Source organism: Micropterus salmoides, unplaced genomic scaffold, assembly GCF_014851395.1.
Source record: "Micropterus salmoides isolate LMB-PRFRI ecotype aquatic unplaced genomic scaffold, ASM1485139v1 Ms_hic_scaffold_18, whole genome shotgun sequence".
Lineage (NCBI taxonomy): Eukaryota > Metazoa > Chordata > Actinopteri > Centrarchiformes > Centrarchidae > Micropterus > Micropterus salmoides.
Window position 1 is genome coordinate 16,290,437 of NW_024040928.1, and position 20,181 is coordinate 16,310,617.

The 20,181-nt window shown below is 41.9% G+C and overlaps 1 protein-coding gene across 1 annotated transcript in view; it reads right to left on the minus strand.

Annotated features, from left to right (window-relative positions):
* The window catches only part of sash1a (SAM and SH3 domain containing 1a), a 163,595-nt gene extending 147,456 nt beyond the window's left edge, over window positions 1-16,139 (minus strand). The window contains 2 exon segments of the mRNA XM_038726241.1: window positions 14,722-14,736; window positions 14,738-16,139. Coding sequence (XP_038582169.1) covers window positions 14,722-14,736; window positions 14,738-15,226 — 504 coding nt within the window. The 5' untranslated portion in view covers window positions 15,227-16,139.
* Between the last annotated feature and the right edge of the window lie 4,042 nt (window positions 16,140-20,181).

Here is a 20,181-nt window from a genome sequence, read left to right on the forward strand (position 1 = left end):
AAGGAGGGCGACAAGATCAACACAGTAACATATTTACAGACGTCTTCCTGTCCTCTTCTCTATATCATATCCACACAAAGCCTAAACCAGAACCTCCATTCCAAGCAGATTGTAAAATATGAATGGCCACTTTACATAACAATTGATATAAGCCCGGTTGTGGCATTCCTGCATGACAATGAAGACCCTCTCCACACATAATCGCTACCCTCAGCTTCCACTGCTGCATTGTAGTCTACTTCCCAAAGACGCCTAAGCAGGGCGGCCAGTGGAGTCAGTAAAGACCTTTTTGTCATCTTCAGGTAAGTATTAGCCAGGTAATCTACTTCTCTAATTCAGGTTCCACCTGAGGATCCTGAGGATGAATGTTGCTATTTGGTGCATATTTAAGGGCATCTTATGCAGTTTAAGGAATATGGTTTTGGCCAAGTCTGAGTGAAGTGGGGTCACTGCTGGGTGGGGGTGCAGTTAGAGAGGGGTGAGGAGGGCTTACTGTTACATAAATGAAGTGGACGGGGATCACAGCTGCAGGGGCCGCTGGGAGAAGAAGCCCAGTCCTGCAGCCCATTGTTCTGCACTGACAGTGTATTCTCATCGGAAGGGGGACAAACACAATATATTCTCCAGGCCACGGACATTGCTAACAGACCATAACAAAGACTTATATCACATTACAGTCCGCTTGAGAGACGCTCAATGCCAAGCGTTCCCATGCTGCTGTCCATGGCATACATTTCCTAAGAGGGGATCTAAAAATGAGTGGGATAAAAAGCCAAAAGCGAACTGAAAGTAATCCTAAATTGTGCTACATTTCCTTTCATGAAAAAAGGTTTTTTAATCAGGTAAAGAAAGATTCATGTAAGGTGTTCAGTTTCTGTGCTACAGTTTACTCTCCCCATAGGCAAGCACTTTACCTCAGTAACTTCAAACCTCAGTAAGCATCCTTACATGGTTTATGAACTGACTCATTATCTAATGGTTCCTATTCAGCTTTTAACTGCTTTGAGCACACGTAATGAGAGAAACTGCATTACGCTCAAGGCTGAAAACACAACCTTGTACAGGCACATGAAAATTGGTTATTATAAATGGGTATTGGTGTGATATTGGTGGCACTTCCTGTATAAAGTCTAAAATGAGAGAAGATTATTAATGACTCTACAGACAGTATGAAGATTCCCATCGCATATTTCACTTCTCTGCCCGTCAATCCAGCTCTGTCTCTGGTGGCTTATCTTAATATTTCTGTCTGTCTAAAACGGCCTGTTTGTCTGCCTGTCTGACCAACTGTCTGACTTTATCTCTTGACGGGTCTGCCAGTCTGTGTATTTGTATTTCAGTTCGTCTTCCCTGTCTGTAAGTAAGTGAGAATGAGGCTGAGGATGTTTGGTGGAGCAGAGAAAATTCCTGATGCATGACCCCTCTGCTCAGGCCGGGACGGCGAGCTGTCAGTCGGCCAGTTCATTGTTTGGCTTTTGTGTGTGACATCAGCTCTGGATTCATAGTGAAGAGGTGATTTAGCGGATCAACGGCACTTCCTCTGTCACAAAAGGCCATGACCACTGCACGTTAGGGGCAGATTATCAGTCTGCTTTTACTATGCAGGGGACTCTGGCCTATGGGGCAACAATCTCTCATAAAGTGTCAAGTCATAAAGCAGTATGCAAAGCTGTTCCTCCACCCTCCTGCGTTATAGCTCCTTCTTGTTAGTCCATAATTCATCCATGATATAAACTAGAATCTTCAAATGCTCATAATAAGCTTCTATTATAATATTTTTTGAAAGCTCACCATGTTGAAATAAATATGGACTAATCCTCTTTAAACAAAGCTGAGTATTAGAAATCTGTCATTTGACTCGTTACATAAACTAGTTACTTTCGGCAAAACCAGGCCATTAGTGATGAAGACGAGCATTCAGATGGCTGTGTTTACAAGTGAGGCCAAATTTAATCAAAGCAAGCTTTCTGATAATTTTGTTCACACATTCAATTCGAGCTAAGACTCGTGTTGACAGTATGAAACATGAAGCCTAAGACTAAACTGAGGTTAAAATGATCCTTGAACAACGGCACCAGACCCCGCAGGCCAACCCCATCATGTAAAGAAAAATGCTGTGGGACCAGAGAAGACACTGTGCATTTCGAGAATTTGTCTGAGAGACTTTCCTTTAGGGAGAACTCGCAAGGGCTATTAGAGTAAACAGGGGTCGGTTTGGCACAGCACTCGTTAAAAGAGCTGCTGACATGAAAATTGTGTTTTCGCGGTTCACCCACCGCAGATGAGGCAGCACCAAGAGTACAAATCTCAGACGTCAACGAAAGGTGACCTTAGATGTCTTAGATTGGAACAAGCATCCCAAAAATACAAAAGTACCCTTAAAAATGTAAATCTATACCCAGAGGGAAATATATTGAGGGACCAGACTGGAGGAGTGGGAACGGACAGTGCAGTGTTTGTCGGGCACGTGTTGATTTTATTGCATTTCCTGGTTTTATTTTGTGACTCAAAACCTGCTTGCTCTGAGGTAGATGCACGCAAGAATGGTAAGCCATTTTACACAAATTCACAGTTTAGTTCTTTGTATCTAGTGTTCACTCACTTTTTGGTAAGCTTAGAATGGGTAAACTGAATAATGTGTTGCAAGGTTAACCAGAACGAAAACAAACTTGACCAGACTGTCTTTGTAGAAGCCACAGGACTCCAACCCCTACTGGAGCTTTAATGATGCGGGATTCGGATTTGAACCACAAAAAGGGTTTTGGGACAGCCTTAGCAGTCACAGCTCAGTCACTATTCATCACCGCCTGAAGCAGTATGACAAGTGTTTAACAGTGAATTATTAAAATTAATTTAATGTAAGGTTATACTGTACTGTACTCTGTTGTCATATATTTGCTGCAGCATTATGATGACAGCTACAAATGACTATTCGTGCTGTCAAGCCTACATGATCCATTATCTTAGATCAAGCCCTACCCTTTGCCGTTGGTGTACTTTTTCAGCTTAACTAAGCACCTGTCACCAACACATGCTCCAAACACTTCCCTCAATTAGTATTCGTTCAGGAGGTTTAGGTCCCCCAGTGATGTGCGGTCAGGGTAGGCAGTGTAGGCAGTGCCTCACCAAAGGAAATGTTGAAATTACATGAGAGCTTAATACATTCACCACATTATAAATTGCATTTATTATATTTCAAATATTAATTTTTGTAAAAGAAATTCTCGGGAATACACATACTCCAGTAAAGTGGTCAGAATATTCGTTTTAAAAGTTTAATATACTCCTTTTGCCATTGTTTGCTCCTAAAAACGGCTGTTTCATGCAGGAAACTCAAGGCCATGGCCACTGAGGCAGAGGTTAGCAGTGCCTCTACAGTTTGGTCCATAGAACGTAATTTAGGTAGCTTTGTGCATTCGTAGTCAGTTCTTACGCTGTCTTGAATTACGAACGTTGAGGCAGAGACCAAACTTGCCTCATGTCACGTGATATCCACTCGCTCTCAGTCACTCCACGCTTCCCGATAGCATCTAGCCTAGCGTTGGTTAGCAGCGGATAGCTCAACGGCCGAACATGGATATTCATTACTTAAAAAGATTTTCAACATTGTCTTATGATGAAAAAAGAGCTGTGGTCACTAATGGGAAACCAATACCTGCCCTACAGGATCTTAGCCAGCAGAAGGGACAAAAGATAACACAAACCTTTCAAACAGAGTGGTATCAAAAGAAGGACTGGCTGTGTGGCTGCAGCCAGACTAGCAAGCTTTTCTGTTTTCCATGCCTTCTGTTTTCCTCCAGCACCGACAGTGTGTGGGTAAAAGCGGGATATAGTGACCTTAACAATCTACCAAGAGCTCTTCTGAAGCATGAAAAATCTATGGCCTATGTCCATTCACAGATCGCCTTGAAAACCTTCGGCAAAAATCGCATTGACATGGCCCTGGATGAGCAGGACAGGCTCCAGATAAGCGCGCACAATGCAAAGGTAAAGGAAAACAGGAAGATATTAAAAAGCCTCATAGATGTGACATGCTACCTTGCCAAACAAGAGTTGGCTGCTGCTGTGATGACCTCTGAGCTTAACGGAGTACAGGCAAAAATCAAAGAGAGAGTACCCGAAGCCTTATTTATGCATTGCTATGCGCATAAATTGAATCTAGTGCTTTCACAATCAGCAAAATCCATTCCGGAGTGTAAAGTTTTTTTCAAGACTGTTGAAGGGCTAGCATCATTTTTCAGCAAGTCTACCAAGCGCACACATTTACTGGATGAAATTGTGAAATGTTGCATCCCTAAAGCATCATCTGTCAGGTGGAATTCAAATTCTAGGTTGGTACAAACTACACCTACCAGATCTCCGCCAAGTGTTCCAGAAGATGATGGATAACTCAGATGACTGGGATGGAGAGACCCTCGCTATGGCCTCAGGATTTGTGGGTCTCAAAACCACCTGTTTTCTCATATTCAATCTGACTGATGCGCTTTTTCGTCTGCTTCAAAACAAGGCAATGGACATTAGACTATGCTCTGTGCGCATCAGAGACACTTTGCGTGTATTGAACAATCAGCGAGAGCAGTTTTAAAACTAAAACTAAAACTGATCAATAAGGAGACACGCCACCAGATGTCTGTTAGAGATGAGAGGAGAAGATTATTCTACAGTGTTCATGACAACATCACTGTACAAATGAAAACCAGATTTGACCACCTGGAGGAGCTGAATTTCCTTGGCTTAGTTGACAGCAAAAAATTTGCAGAGATGTCAGGTAAATTTGATGATCAAAAATTAGAGAGCCTGTCCATATATGCAAAATTCTTTGATCTGATTACATTAAAGTCTGATTTGGTGGGCCTATACTCTTCACAAACGGTCCAAGGAATGACTCCTGTGCAGCTGCTTACTTTTTTGACCGACCATGATCTGCAGGAGACTGTACCTGAGGCCACAAAACTTCTGAAGCTGGTCTTAACTATACCATCTACTACTGCATCTGTGGAGAGGAGCTTTTCTGCGTTAAAGCGTATTAAAACCTACAGCCGTAACAGAATGGAGCAGAACAGACTTTCCTCCTTGGCTCTTATTTCCATTGAAAAGGAGAGACTCATGAAAATGAGGAATACACCCAGCAAAGAGGACTTTTACAACAAAGTAATTGACATCTTTGTCCAGAGGGATAGACGCATGGACTTCGTCTACAAATAAAAGTAAGCACCCCCTTTAAAACATAAAATTTATTATTTTTAAACCGTTATATTGGCTTGTATGTGTTGTATGATAGTGGGCTATAATATAAGCCTGCTGTGCGCTGACACCAAAATGCTCTCTCTTCCATACCCTGGTGTGCCGTCACCTCTGCCACATTTGTACATCTGTGTCTGTGCGATAGTGCATTTTGTAAGGGTTAAAATGCTGTTTTGTACTTTAAAGCTGTACTGCTAACACAATGTTTTCTGACTGTAGCCTATTCAAATCCTGCACAAAAACATTTGTTTGTTGTGTAAGTCATAAGATAGATGTGTCCATTAATTTGATTGTTACATTTTATTGTGCATTGACTTCGCTGTATGCCCTAGGCAGTGATAGACAGTGATGATGAAAATAGGCTTCTGCATTTAGTGAATATAGGCATATATGCCACATTGATAGGTCACAGCCTACCCATGACAAGATTTCACCGCACGTTACTGAGGTCCCCCTAGTGTTTGCTCGCAATGAGATATACAGTATATGCACACACAACACAAAGCTTCCCACACAGATTAGCATTTGTGATGGAATGTGCTGGAACCCATAAATGTTTTGTAATACTTAATATCACAGGCGGCAAACCACATAAGACAAAAGTAGACTTATAAACGAACATGCGCAATCCACAATAGGTGTGCGAGTGTGTTTGCGTAGGTGAGTTTGAGGAATGCAGCAACTGCCAGGTAATTAGGGTTCAGATTCAGGTATGTAGAGCCGCAGGGAGGCCAGAGCAAGAGACAGACACACTCAGTGGGTTTAGTATGGCTCAATCCCCTGCCAGGCGCAACCACTACAAAAGCACTCAGGTAGGGACATATCGACACTGGTGTGGTCTCCATGATCAAAGCTTTCAGCGCAGCCCTGCCCAAATGCCTTCAAAATGGACCAATTAGGGATGGTAGATGGGGTGGGGGGTGTTTGAGAGTTGGTTGTGCGTTCCATACAACAAGCTGGCAACAGCTTCAGACAAGGTAATTATACACACTCCCCGTCTGTCTCTCTAACACTCATACTCACTGCTATCATGCCTCACTCATCTCTCTACACCCCAACATTATATCCCTTAAGCACAGTCCAAGATATGAGCCAAACTGTTGCTACATGTAGGACAATTAAACTCTGTTGTAGGTAGTAGCTCTTTAACCCTCCTAAAACTGCTCAATGCTTTAACAAGTCTTCCACCAAGTTGCAGGTAACATCAAGAAGACATGCAGCTTGGGAACATCTCCGCCCTCATAATTCTGATTTATGGAGCTCGGCTGAGCCCCATGCATTACAACGAACACTGTCATCATCACTGTTCATTTACAAGGAAAGGAGGGAGGATTATTTTATCCAGTTTGGTCAGAATCGGGAAGCAGTGCTTGATAACGCCTTGTTGCATTTTGGAGGGAGCAGAGAGAGTACTCATGAAAAGGAGCTTACAACTGTCTTATAACTTATTTTTACATCTCTCATGCACACACAAGCAGATGACTAGCACTATAACAGCTAGATGGATTACTCTATTCATTTATTTGTTGATTCATAGAAAATTAATTTCCAGCGATTTCGACGATCACTTAATAGCACAATAGTTTTTGTCATTTATCAAAGGAAAGCGCAAAACATTTCTTGGTTTCAGCTTCTCAAATGTGAGGATTTGGTGCATTTTTATATTTCATATCAATGTAAATTGAATATATTTGGACATGAACTGTTGGTCAAAACAACAAGCAAACATTATGATGCCTTGACTTTAAGCAAATAGATGTTGATTATGTGAATCGAATATTAAAAATAAAATTAGTTGCAGCCCTACATTTTATTTAAAGCAACATTGTGTATGAGTGAATGTCACCTCTGTCATTAACACAATGCTCCCAGTGCCAGCTACTGCGCTGTGTAACATTGGACTCTCGTACAGGACATTTATAACGACAACGGACAAATGCTTTACAGCACCAACATGACTCTTCAGCAAGCAAGCTATAAGAAGAAGCAAAAAGTACATGTACAGCACAAGCATAGCTGGCATCACCTGAATTTCCCCAAGAAGATAATTAAAGCATCTATCTATCTATCTATCTATCTATCTATCTAGCCGCTGGTTATAAATCTCGAGTTGATGTTAGCAAACACACTTGATATGTGCTGTCTAGCTTTGTTGGCCTGCTAGCCACCCAAATTTCAAGCGACATTATGCTGCTGCTGTTGGAGAGCGAGGTGGCAACATTACTGCGCTCAGAAGCCTCTAACGTTAGCTAACGGCAGAGGCAAAGAAACCAAAGGAGGAAGCTAAGAGGAGAAAAAGAGAGGGACCAAGCAAGAGCCTGCCAGACATTGGTGAGAGTTCCGTGAAATAAAACTCTTCAAGACAGAGTTGTCATTCTTTCTGTTGGACTAATAAGCAACTTGCTTGATGTTTGGCTGTGTTAGCAAAGTTGTCGACTTGCTAGTTTCTGAAGTAATGTAATCATAACACATGCACGTGTACTGCTGTCCTGTTTTACACTCTGACTTAAACTCTGAAATGGTAGGGGCACCAAATTGCACATGAAATCTTACATAGATGCTTTAAACGTAAATAATATGGCTTGACCTTCAGAGATTGTTTCTGCTCATTGCTGAATGAATGGATTACAGTTTGTAGAAAAAAACTGTGTATGAGAAAGCTGCTTAACCAAATAGCTTGAGCAATATTTAAACTCTATGGAGCGCACGTATTGCTGATAGAATTATAGCATTATGCAATAATCCCAACCTCCATGTGTGCCATGTAAGCCAGCAAAACATTGTCAGTGTGAGATTACACGAGTCCGAACATAAGGTTTGATGTTTAAATATCTTTCTATAAAATATCTTTCGGCAACTTTTAACAAATCCCCTAAAGTGTGACCTTCCAACTTGTAGTTGTGTGGGAGTCAGAAGTAATTAGCCTTCTTGGACTGTAGGTCATGCATGGCCACCTAGGGCAATACAGCAAAACCAATCCCTGAGATGAGTGACAACCTGCATGCAGTGCCTATACAGTGTGCAACAATGTACGGTAGCCCATTTCTAACAAGTACTGTTACATTTTCTGTGAAAATTTAATGATCCCCTCCAGAGTAATCCCTGCGAGTATAGTAATGAGTGTGTGCAAGACAGAGATGTGGAGAGAGGGAAAACATGTGCGGATGTGTTGATTTGCAAGTGTATTTGCAATCTGGATCCTGACACAGACAGATGCTCAGGCCTGCTCTCTTGTCACTCTCCATCCTGTTGGGGCACTTGATATCTTCATTTTCCTCCAGCTTCGCTGTTCAAAAGGGCTACAGGGCCATTACTGTGTGCACATACTTTAACGATAGCAGAAGCTGCTGATATCATGATAGGATTTCTTTAGGTTACAGCACACAGTTTTTGGATAAAAGCATTTTGAGTTTAAAGACTTTTTTCACATATCAAACATAATTTAGTATGGAAATTCATACTCTCACTTGAATAACCCCTGTTTTCTGAGGCCAACCACAAGTACAATGTTGGCAATCCTGCACAACATCAATTCTTTGGCTTTTTCACTACAAACTAAATACAGTGAATGGACAAGACTACATGCCTGTTTAATGACTAACAAATGAAAACATGTTTGAAAAACATATCAGGTTTACTTCAATATTGATAATGTAGCCTGTAGTCATTCCTGATGCTGATACTATGTGGTCATGTAGACAGGCTGTCTGGAAGCTGCTGAAACCTTGGACCAGAATAGCTCTGATAATGTATCTGTCATGAATGTGTGTCATCAGGACCTGTTCCCCAGCACACTGTGGAAAATGAAATGGCTGTACTGAGTGCCTGGCCTGCTGTATTTAAAGCTGTTACCATGACTGCATAACTTTAAGCGATACGTGTATACTGTAGCTAACATATGTTATTTAAATACAGTATGCCATATCTCAAAAGGGTAGAGGGAGTGTCATTTATACTGCCATTTTTCAACATGAAGTCAATGTCTAAATGTTGAGAATATCATGGCTTGACAACTCCTGTTAATGAATGGAGAGAAAGCTCTGTGAAGTTTTGTTGAATTGTAAATTGGAGTTCTGTGATTTGTCATCTTTCTAACCAAGTTCACATATCCAGGGGATAAAAGTGGCCTAGAAGCCAGTTCATGTGAGAAACAGCACAGTAGGAGTGAGCTCGTCTCAGCCCTTCCTGCTGAAATGAGAGCCAGCTGCAGATACAGCACAAATGCTGCTTTCCCACATTTGCACATGCTCCCAGGAGAAGGGTGGTCAAGTCTTTCTGAAGGACAGACAGAAACTCCTTCACTGCATTACAATGAATAGATATGTGTCTCTGCAGTGATAATGCGTGATCTGGCCCCTTTTTCAGTTATTGTTTTTGGACTAACAGGAGCTAATATATGCAAATTGTCTCATGAAGTAATGCATATACCATTTCGTACAGATGGGGAAGTCATCATGTGCACTAGACAGACTAGATCTTTTCTATTTGACATTGCTTAGCAGTGGAGCCCACTGAGAGTCATAAATGTGTGTGGTCCGTCTCATCATCTTGGCTGAGACCTCTTCAAAGCTTTGTGTTTTGTGTCACACAGGTCAAAACCAGTAAGGTCAAAGGTCCTTGTGATATCCATCAGTCCTCACCACATCTTGCTGTTCTTCAAAGAGCTAAATACGGGTACTTGCAGTTTATACTTAACAAAGATAGTTTAAAAAGACCTTTAAAAATGGGTTGTTTACAAAAAGAGCCACTAAGTAAGTGTATATGTGACTTATTCCATCTGATGGGAATGTGATCTGTCCCTTCTTAGTGCTCCATGTAACCCTGCTTTTCCATAATGTAAACAGCAGTTCACTTTGCTAATTGACTTTCTCTGCCCTCTCAGGACAATAGAGGCTGGTTTCTGGACTTCTTTATGACTTCCCCTTTATGAGTCCTTGGTTGATTATGCCTTTAAGGAGCCCTTAATAAAGACTAAGCAAACAGAGCTTTCAGCAGAATACATGGAAAACTTGGATGCTGCTGTGAGGCTTTCTCCCTCCTTATGGCAAAATGCCAATCCTATAGCATGGGACAAAGATATAGAGGATGTTCGCCAACACACACAGGCTAAATGAAAAGCTCATGAAAAGCTTTCACTTGAGCGTTCCACTGAGGCAATGAAAAAGCTATTAGTTTAGCCATATAATAAGTAGAAATAATGGTTTCTGTTCAAGTATTTTTTTTCATCTTATAACAATATCCAATAAATCATACGTGCATATGTAGTGGAAAACAGAATTGAATAAAGACATATTACAGAAGCTTGAATGGAAATCTGTGCCCCTGTATTGGTTTTTAATGAAATTCCATCTGTACTTTTATCAGAGCCTCACGGCGCCTTGCAGTTAGCCTGTGAATGTAGAGATTTGAAAACTTATATTAATAGCTTATTTTAATATTTTAAGGTAAAACTGCTCAAATCATTTTTCACACCGGGTCTTGGCAGTGGTCTAGTGAGAACGAGAGCCCTCAACAACCACACTGGGCCAACAGAGGGTCATGTTAAACAAAAACCTAATTTCCTGCTTGGCGAGAGTGCTGGGATATTAATCAAGATGAAGGGACTGAAACAGGAAGTGAGGTGAGGGTTTGTAATGTAAGTTGGTGAACTTTTTTTTTTGCTATGGAAAGATAATGATGCAGTCAATAAAAAGCTACCTTTCCTTCTGCTTCGCCCCTGACAGACACAACACCTCTGGTGTCCGCTGCATTTCTTACATTCTTGGCCATTCAAGGCCAGTTAAGCTGGAGACCTCTCATGATTCCCACCCACCGCATATGATCAGCTGTGTGGGAGTCAGAGAGGGTCGAACAAATAACAATGGTGGAGGAAAGTGGTGGTGGAGACACTGACTTCCCTACCCAAGCACCCACCAAGCATCGCGTTTGCCAACAAAAGCAATGTGCCCATCTATTTGCAACCATATCTCTGCATGACACCCAGGTTTTCATCACCCACCCATCGGCACAATGCTGGACACTTGCCTCAGCGGGCCGTTTCAATGGACGGAAATTGGGAATACAAAACAAACCAGTAGTGAAAGGACACGCGGCTCCATCAGCATCCATATAAACAATGGAGAATCTCCCAGTGTTTAGCTTCTACTTCCTCCCGAAACACAGCACTAACAATGGGGCGCTATTATGACTGACTGTGTTTGCTGTTTCAGCACCAGTTTTTGAATGAGACCAGGATGAGAACACATCTTCATATTGTTTGGCACTGAGCAGAATAATTTAAAGTAGAAGAGGTATTTCTCTGATAAGATATAAAAAAATCCCTAGAGATCATTTGAGCAGAAAAGGCAATGGGAAAGAGAAGAGAAAATGACATTGTAAAATAAACCCCCGCAAAAATAGAATTACCATTGTGCTTGTTCACTGGACTATTATACTACAAAACCCACTCTTCAACCTATTCTTAAACTTTATTGTCTGCAACAAAAACATGAAATAAAAGCAGCATGACTTGATAAAATCTCAAACAAGGTCGTCAAATGTCATCACAAACTTACTTGTTACAGCTTATTATCTCTCTAACTGTCCACTCGATAAATACTTCCCAACAACATTTCTTACTCTCAGTATATCAGCAATTTATGAGGATGTTTCAACCAAATCAATGAAGATAACATTAACCTGTCGTTGAATGCAGCGCAGAGCCATCTTCTCTGCTCATATTGGTCCCTTATGAGAGATCTAGAAATGTGCAGCCCATAGCACAAGTGTTTGTTTACATCATAAGAAATTATACTCTCTCTCAGACAAGGGGTCTCCGTGGCGTTGATAAGGATCATGGGTATTTATAACACCCAGCAGAGCCTTTTCAGTGAATTGTTTGATAATAATAATTTGGCACACACTAGAGAGGATTTCCGAATCTTAGTGCTTATATTGCCTGTTTTTGCATAATGACAAACAACAGAGACAAAGCCAGCAACACAAAGATTAACCAAGGGCTGTCAAACCCTGGTGCATGAAAATCCCTGCGTATTGAGAGCACAGGACAGTTTAAATGTGGATGGAGATCTTGGTTAGACTATACAAAGAACATCCCCTGAGACTGACATTGTGTGTCCTGTAATTGGCCCGAGTCTGCCTCTCTGGCCACAGTCTATGCTGGGGCCGACGTCTCATCTCAAAGGCAGAGAGAGGGGAGATATCTACAGACCAATCACAACCCAGTTAGTCAAACCTCCATCAGCTGGTCACAGCTTCATTTCTTATACTTCTCTCACTCCTCCTGGGGAGAAAAGCACTGGGCTGGAGCCAATTCAAAACTACAGGGTTACACACACACACACACACCAGAGACAAACAGAGAAAGACCTTGACCTGCTCATTCTCCTCCAAAGCCTCAATGCCAAAGCTTTGGCTCTAAATAAATACAGCCTTCAAAGGGAGAGATAGTTTAACCCTCTGGAACCAACACTTTGTTTCAGCCCTGGTTTGACAGATAATCCCTCACAAATCCAAAATCTCTGTGGGATTCAGAGTTAGCCAAAGTGGCAGACATATACAGACAAACAAAAAAGGGGCTTACAAAAAAAATGCTAAAACTGGTATCAACTCTGGTATCAGTTTGAAATGCTAATTTGGAAGCAAGCAAGCACTGGACAGGGTAAATGATATCCAGGAGCGAGTCATACAAAATAAATGATAATGTAGATACAAGAATGAACAGTGTATTTTCAGGAGCTGTTTCGGATGGAATGGCAGGTGAGACTGAAAAGTCGTTACACGCACACACCTGCACATGAATATGCAAACACACAGAAAACCCAACTGACACACAAAGCTGTAACCAGGATATTCTATTTGTTTGATCCCCCACTCCTTTTGGTGGACATTTTTAAAGACTCAAGTATAAATCCATGCATTTTGAGAGTAGACAGGTATTTACACCTTCTATCTTCAGGTTTTTTCAACTACTAAAAATAAGCTAATCAACAGGCTATAGATCTATTGAATCAAGTGTACAAATTTCTGATTAGCACAATGAACATTACCTTAAGGGGGGCCATAATGCCTTTAAGTATAGCTGAATAGGCACAATAAAAGTCCCAGTATTCAGAATAAGCTTCCAAACCACATGCACATGCCACCCAGATAAATGACTGGTTTTGTCCGTTCAGGTGTCCACCTAAATAATAATAACAATCTAGTGTTAAAGTAGGCTTACTTTAACACTAGATTGTTATTATCATTGAAAATTACACATGCAGTGTCAGGTTTAATATTCAGTTGTAAACAAAACTGGTAGTTCCTGTATGTCGGCTGCAAAAAATACAGAGGACAGGATCTCTGCCTTCTCAGCGACCTGCAGACACACCAATCAAAAGCCTACCAGTGTGTAAACAGCAGTGAAGCTCTCTCAGCTGGTAAGGCATATGATTCAGGCACTTCAGAGGAAAGGTCACTGTCAGTCGTGTGAAAACAAGAGGCCCTCTCAGTCTCAGTCTGGCTCCTCACAGGGCTGCAACAGCCTACTCATCTGGGCTGCTCTTCATTTACTGCCTCTGGCATTGATAGCCCATTGCCTATTCATCACAGCAAAGATCCAGGGCTAAGATGCCCGTGGGTCTGGTTGATCCGCCCATACTGAATGCTGAGGCAAGCCACTGAACAGGTGATGTCAGAGTAGATTAATAATCAGAGTATAAATCTTTTTTCCCCTGCAGGAAATCACAGACCGGGTGAAAGCTCCTCAGGATCTCCTCTTCGCTCTCTGTTTATTGATCTGCAGCAACTTCATTCCCATCATTCACTGTGACAGCAACCACTCACACTTCTGGAAAGTGCAGCAGGGCAGAAAATGTTTAGGCATCACACTGGCATTTTACCTATGGCTCAGCTTCTTGCCCTATTTTGATGTTTAACACGCCAATGAAATATGCCCTTTCCACAAAATGCACCTCTCTCTGACTGACCAAACTCAACCAAATGATGGATGATGTGGAGCAGGTGACAGCTCATTTTGTGCCATATAAACACCTCTGGCACATTGCAAAAACAACCACCCCTGCAAATTATTCAATCTAGTATATGTTTAGTCTGAAAAGCTATATTTTCTCTAGGTTCGTTTGACTATTGTCTTCAAAACCAGCCCCTTTAAACAATTTCTCAAATCAGGCATAATTTCCTAACCATTTATAATGGCAGTAGAATACTTACATACTTAATCTTATTTAAAAACATTTAAATTTAAAAACATTTAAAACACTAAAGTTTTGAGAGGGTGTGTGCATATTCTCAAAGTGGATATCAGTCTAAATGACTTGTTAAGGGATACTTTTGCACAGTGTGAGTATTAAACATGATGCACTGTGTAGCATGTTTTCATCCATTTACTGTTTGACACATGGTTTGACTTTAGGCAGGTGATGTCTTTTGTGCCATGTGACTGGCATGACCGGTGTCTTTCCCGGTTCCCCTTACCTTATTCGAGTAGGGTTGGCTTGCCGAGGTTGATGCCATCTCTGATGAGCTTATCCCTGATCATGATCTTCAGCTTCAGCTTGGGGTAAATCACCAGCTCCCTCCTGTTGCCCAGCGTCAGGTTCCTCTGCGCGCCCACGTACCCACCGTTGCGCCCAACCCGGTCACTGTTGTGCTCGGTCCATGACTTGGATCCCCGCAGTTTGGACTCGTACTGGTCCACCATGTGACTGGTATAAATCTCGGCTGCGGGGGGCATCGGCTCCAGGGTGAAGTACAGTCCACTAGCCGTCTCTTGGGCTTCCTCTTTCAGCCTCCTCACTGCGTCGTGAATCCTCTGCCGGTGGTGAGGGATATAGACGCCAATGGCATCCAGGTCGGGGTCTCCTATTTGCTTGCAAACCTCCAGATCGTCATATCCATTATCCACAAAAGACTCGACATACTGAGCAAGCTGGAGGGTCTTCAGCCACTCGTAGACGATGACAGGTCCGTTGCTCGTCATTGTTGCTGTTGCCAGATCGGCTACAACTCGGAGAGGAGAAGACACTAAAGTGATAATTACTTTCCAATTTGGCGTTTCAAACGCATTATAAAGGTGGTTGATAGTGTACGCTTTCAAGAAAAGTAAAGTTAACTGGATTAAACATTTTTTGGATAATCCATACCAAAGGTTTGGTGACCATCCCCAGCCTTAGGAGTCCGCGGTGTTTAAAGACATAACAACAGAGCCGTAAGTGAATTAAAGGCTCAGTCTGACACAGTCAGTGAGACTGTAACACCTGTCAATATATACAAATGAATATCACTTCAGTTTCACTTGAGGCAGCTTTTAAATCCTAAACGTCATTCCAACATATTGTGTTCTCGCCCACGGTGACTTACCATGCGCAGTCACTTTCAATAATTAGGCTTCCTTAAACAAATAAGGAAGCAGTTACCTCAAACTATTGTCATTCAAATAGCTGCTCGCCCAGATTTCGGCCGTTACGCACAACTGCTGCCTCTTAAATAGAAAACGTTTTCACCGCTTAGGCAACGCGTTGAAGAAATCTATCGAAACAATGCCAAACGGGCTTAAAAATGAGATTAAGTCTGCACCCGACGATTGACTGCCACCGTACGGCTACGCGTCCAACCGCTCCGTCTACGCGTAGTCCAGTTCTTCAAGCCGGCACATCACTACACTGGAACTGCAGCCAAGAGCCAACACGCTCGCTGCTGCTGGTACGTCCACGCCCCCCAAATCTCACTGTACCCATTTAAAAATAGTGATGCGTGTCCTTTTCCCCCCTCTGCCAACTTGTCACGCCGCCTCGGGGCATTCAGTGGGTCACCAGGTTCCCACCGACTTGGCTAAAGTTGGTCCGAGACGAACACGCGTGGTAAACCTGTCGCACAGTTCATGTGACTATCCTGGCTGCTGGTTTGTGTAACATTATTATTCCCCTACGATGTGATTTCGTCCACCGCACCTCTCTCCCTCTCTCCTCTTGTTCGCTCGCTCATACACACACTCACTCACTCATTCAGCATTTCCATGGTTTGGCTTCTCAACACGCATGAGCTCCCTCTATGTGGTAACCGGGGAACTGAAGATTTCTGGAGCTGATGTAATAGGATAAACTGAGGTACTGCTCGCCTATCCACCCATTTAGCCACCATCTATATCATCAGACATTCCATGCAATATTCTGTTTGACTTTTCAACATTGAAGAGCAAGTGGAGCAACTATCAGTATCAAATTGCACCACTCGATGCCATCATCAGTAGTATGAGACCAGTCAAACTGTCTGGGAAAACAGAGAGAAAGAACTAAGGCAATAACACTGCTTGAATAAGACCTGTCTGCTCTGTCCAAATGGATGCCAAGCTGCCCGGTGCTGATGCATGCTTTATCAAACGTGAGCTGACAGCTTGTTAGGGGTCAGTTTGATACAATCACCGTCTCAGCTTTTGGCTGGAAGTGATTTGCCTCGGCCCATTATGACATGCAACAGGGCTCGAGAACAAACACACGGGTTGGGGAGGAGTGGGGAAGCATATCAAACAGGCGCCTTCTGGAGGAGCCGCATCAGAAACACGCCAAAAATGCATGTCAGAATGTCAGAGGAAGCGGTGTGTGTCAGTGTAGATCCTTCATCAGTCCGATCAGACTTGAGTTAGTTGACGTTTCCTGTGATTTACCTGTCTGCTGCTATCATTGTAATTACTCAGAATTGCTCTATTGTCCCTCATGGTTTGTAGAAACTCATATAAAGTGGTTTGACTGACAGGAGCGAACAGGGTTAAAGGTGTGATTTGATACATTAGAGCTTGTATACTGATTGACATTACATTCTCTAATGAATATTCAGCTAAAAATAAACCAAAATATGTGTTTTTATACTGTAGTGCTTTATGTTTGTTGGTACAGCTGTAATACAGTGTGACCTTCATAGCAATACACACAATACCATCATATGGAAACAATAAAAAAAAGTTTTGGACAATACCAGAATATGCCGAGAGGAAAAATCAGCTATAATGTCTCAGATTAGGTAGAATGTCTGCACATTTACCAGGCATAATGTAAAGGCTCAGGACAACCATGGTGATTAGGAGTTTAAAAACAGTGGTATTACCTTTCAACATTCATTCTGAACACAAAGCTATTACAGTATTTTTTCCAGCTCTTGTACATAGGATTAAAACTCACACAGCTCTGCCCTCCCAATTGTTCTGGGTGAAGACATGTCATTCGATCGGTTACAGGAGCAGGGGATTACGAAAGTAAAATGACAGATGGAACAAGAAGACTGCTGCTCTCTATGGTGGGTGGACTCCGAGAGCGTACTGGCAGTGCCAGGATTGTTGTGTTTCCACTCTACTGCCCAGGGCCATGGAGAGCGACCAGCGGGTGCAGAGAGAGGCAAGGGTGGCTACCTAACACTAGTGTCTCGCTTGTTCTATGGAAATACACAGGACTGTTTGTTTGTAAGGCAATCATCTGAATCACCTATCTTTTTAAAAAATATATTAATTGTAGTTACTGTATTGAACTTTGATGACTGTGACTTTTATTTAGTCCAGATAAAATTAAACAACAAATACATTATAGAATAGACAATAGTTTATTGCAGTGTTTCAACTTTTCGCATCAGTGGTTGTTGGACCAGTTGGGACCATTTCAACCAAAGAGTAATTTTCCCGAAGTCCCGAAGACTTACAATTATCCAGTAAGTCGCATCTTCTTTCAGAAGAAGAATATGTTTTTCAGCTTTACTTTCCTATTAATTATCTTGCGACCCCTCAGATTTATCTTGTGACCCCTTGTGGGAGTCATTGGGAACCACCAGTTTAGTGTGTAAAATGTCAGAAAATAGTGAAGAAATTGCCTCTTCAGAGAAGCCAAACTGATACCCCTAACAGTCCAAAAACCCTGAAATATTCCAATTCAGTGATATAAAATAAAAAGTGCAAAAACATACCATATTTGAGAAGCTCAACCAAAAACTGTGTGTGTAAATCAGCAATCGATTATCAGAACTGTTGTCAAATAATTTTATGTAGATCAACCTATTTATTTAATTATTTGACTAATTGCTTTAGTACCAACACACTGGATGATGTAACTTTTATATGGATTTTCAATTCAGTGGGACTACATAAGTTAAGTGCACCATCATAGAGTTAGTGCTGTTTCATTGCTTTGTAGTGACATAAAAAGGTAGTCTATGCTCATTTCAAGCAATAGACTCATTGCTCTTCCCAGTGAGTGCAGCAGTATTACCCTGGAGCTAGCGGGCGGCTGCCACATCAATAACATCTCAATAACCATCCCTTAATAAAATCTGAAATGGGCAGCCTAGAGCATTAGAGCTGGGAAATATGAATATGTGGCAGTGAGAGTGTACATTAGCATTGGCTCTGGTAAATATGTACAGGCTGCTTTGACTGCGTTGATTGAAAGAGTGTGACTGCGGCAGGTTGAGGGAAGAAAAGCTCCAGCAGACACAGCTGGAAGGTGAGAGGAGATAGATACAGCCAGACAGACTAAAGTCGCTCTGCTGACAGCCAGGCTTTCTCTATGCTAATAATTTGTGCTTTGTGTTTTAGCTTCACCATAAAAAAAAGGGAAAGACTTGTATATGAGAAGGTGGGGATTTTTGTTGGGTGAAATTTTAGGGTCTCTTTGGCTTCAAACATCTAGGTTGCACCTTTCAAGACCTCAATTTTAAAATCCTTTGAAGCAGAGAATGGCTTCTGTCCACCTAGCTGCAGAGGCGCCATGAAGGTCATGGATGTCGGATTCTAGGTCAAGGCTTTTGCGGGTGGCTATCTGTCAGCCTCTGATAGTTATGTAGACTCTTCTGCCAGCAACACAGCCAACACAGATCACAGTTCATGCTTTGAATTGAATGTGGTCATGTGGTAGATATGGTTAAGCTATTTCTGACCACCATTCCTGTAAAGATTTATGGTCAGTTTTTCCTGTTGCCAAAGCAGTATTAAATTAAACATTTTGATTTTAAAATGAAATTAGTGTGTATAAAACTGTAAATAGCAACAATAACCTTTTTTTTAATGAAAAGCGGGCAGATGTATTACTGGTTTTGCCTTGTCAAAATCTTTTTTCTCCCTCTCTTTCTGTTACAGATTTATGGCTTGGCTGGAGATGATTATTCAAGAACAGCCAAGACTAGTCGAAACAATGAGCTGAGAGCGGGCTGATTACTGCATATCACATTTGGCTTCATCAAGAACAGAAGGTAGTATTCCAATGTTTCTGGAAAATAAGTTTCTCATGATGGGAAAAATTTAACCTGAAAATTAATTCTCAGTATTGTACATGAAAACACAGGAACAAATTGGGGAGTAGGAGAAAAACAATTATTATGATAATTCGTTCTGTGGTGAACCTGACTAAAATCAGTGCTAAATCCACATTGTTTTTATTGTCTTGGGATGCAATTATGGGCAACAACTGAATGAGTTATTTTTGCAGGCTTAAAAATGAAGGCACTCTCTCTGCCCGGTGGTTCAGGGCATCTAGTGGATTTTTTCAGCCTTCTGGGATCTTCAGTGGAGCGAGAAGGAAAGAGCTTGATCTGTCTTTATGCACTTTTAATTACAAGCGGCTGGCTGGGCTGCAACCTCTAGAGACCAGAGGTAAAGCAAACACTTCGGGACCAGCTGCCATGCCGCTGACAGCTCAATATCAACCTAAATATCCCCAGTCCCGCAGGGAGATGGACGGTGGCAACCTGGGATTAATGCAAGGGTCGCATGTCTAAGCATATCAGCTGAAGACACCTGCCAATCACCAGGCAGAATCAGCCAGTAAAGGCAACAGGTCAGTTGTCTATGTTAGCATTCCCACAGGAGTCATAAAAGTGATGCCATCAATCAAACTACTACTCTGAGTTGCAGTTGGAGCTAACTTCTCAACAACTCCTGGGGTCTAGTTCAATAAGAGC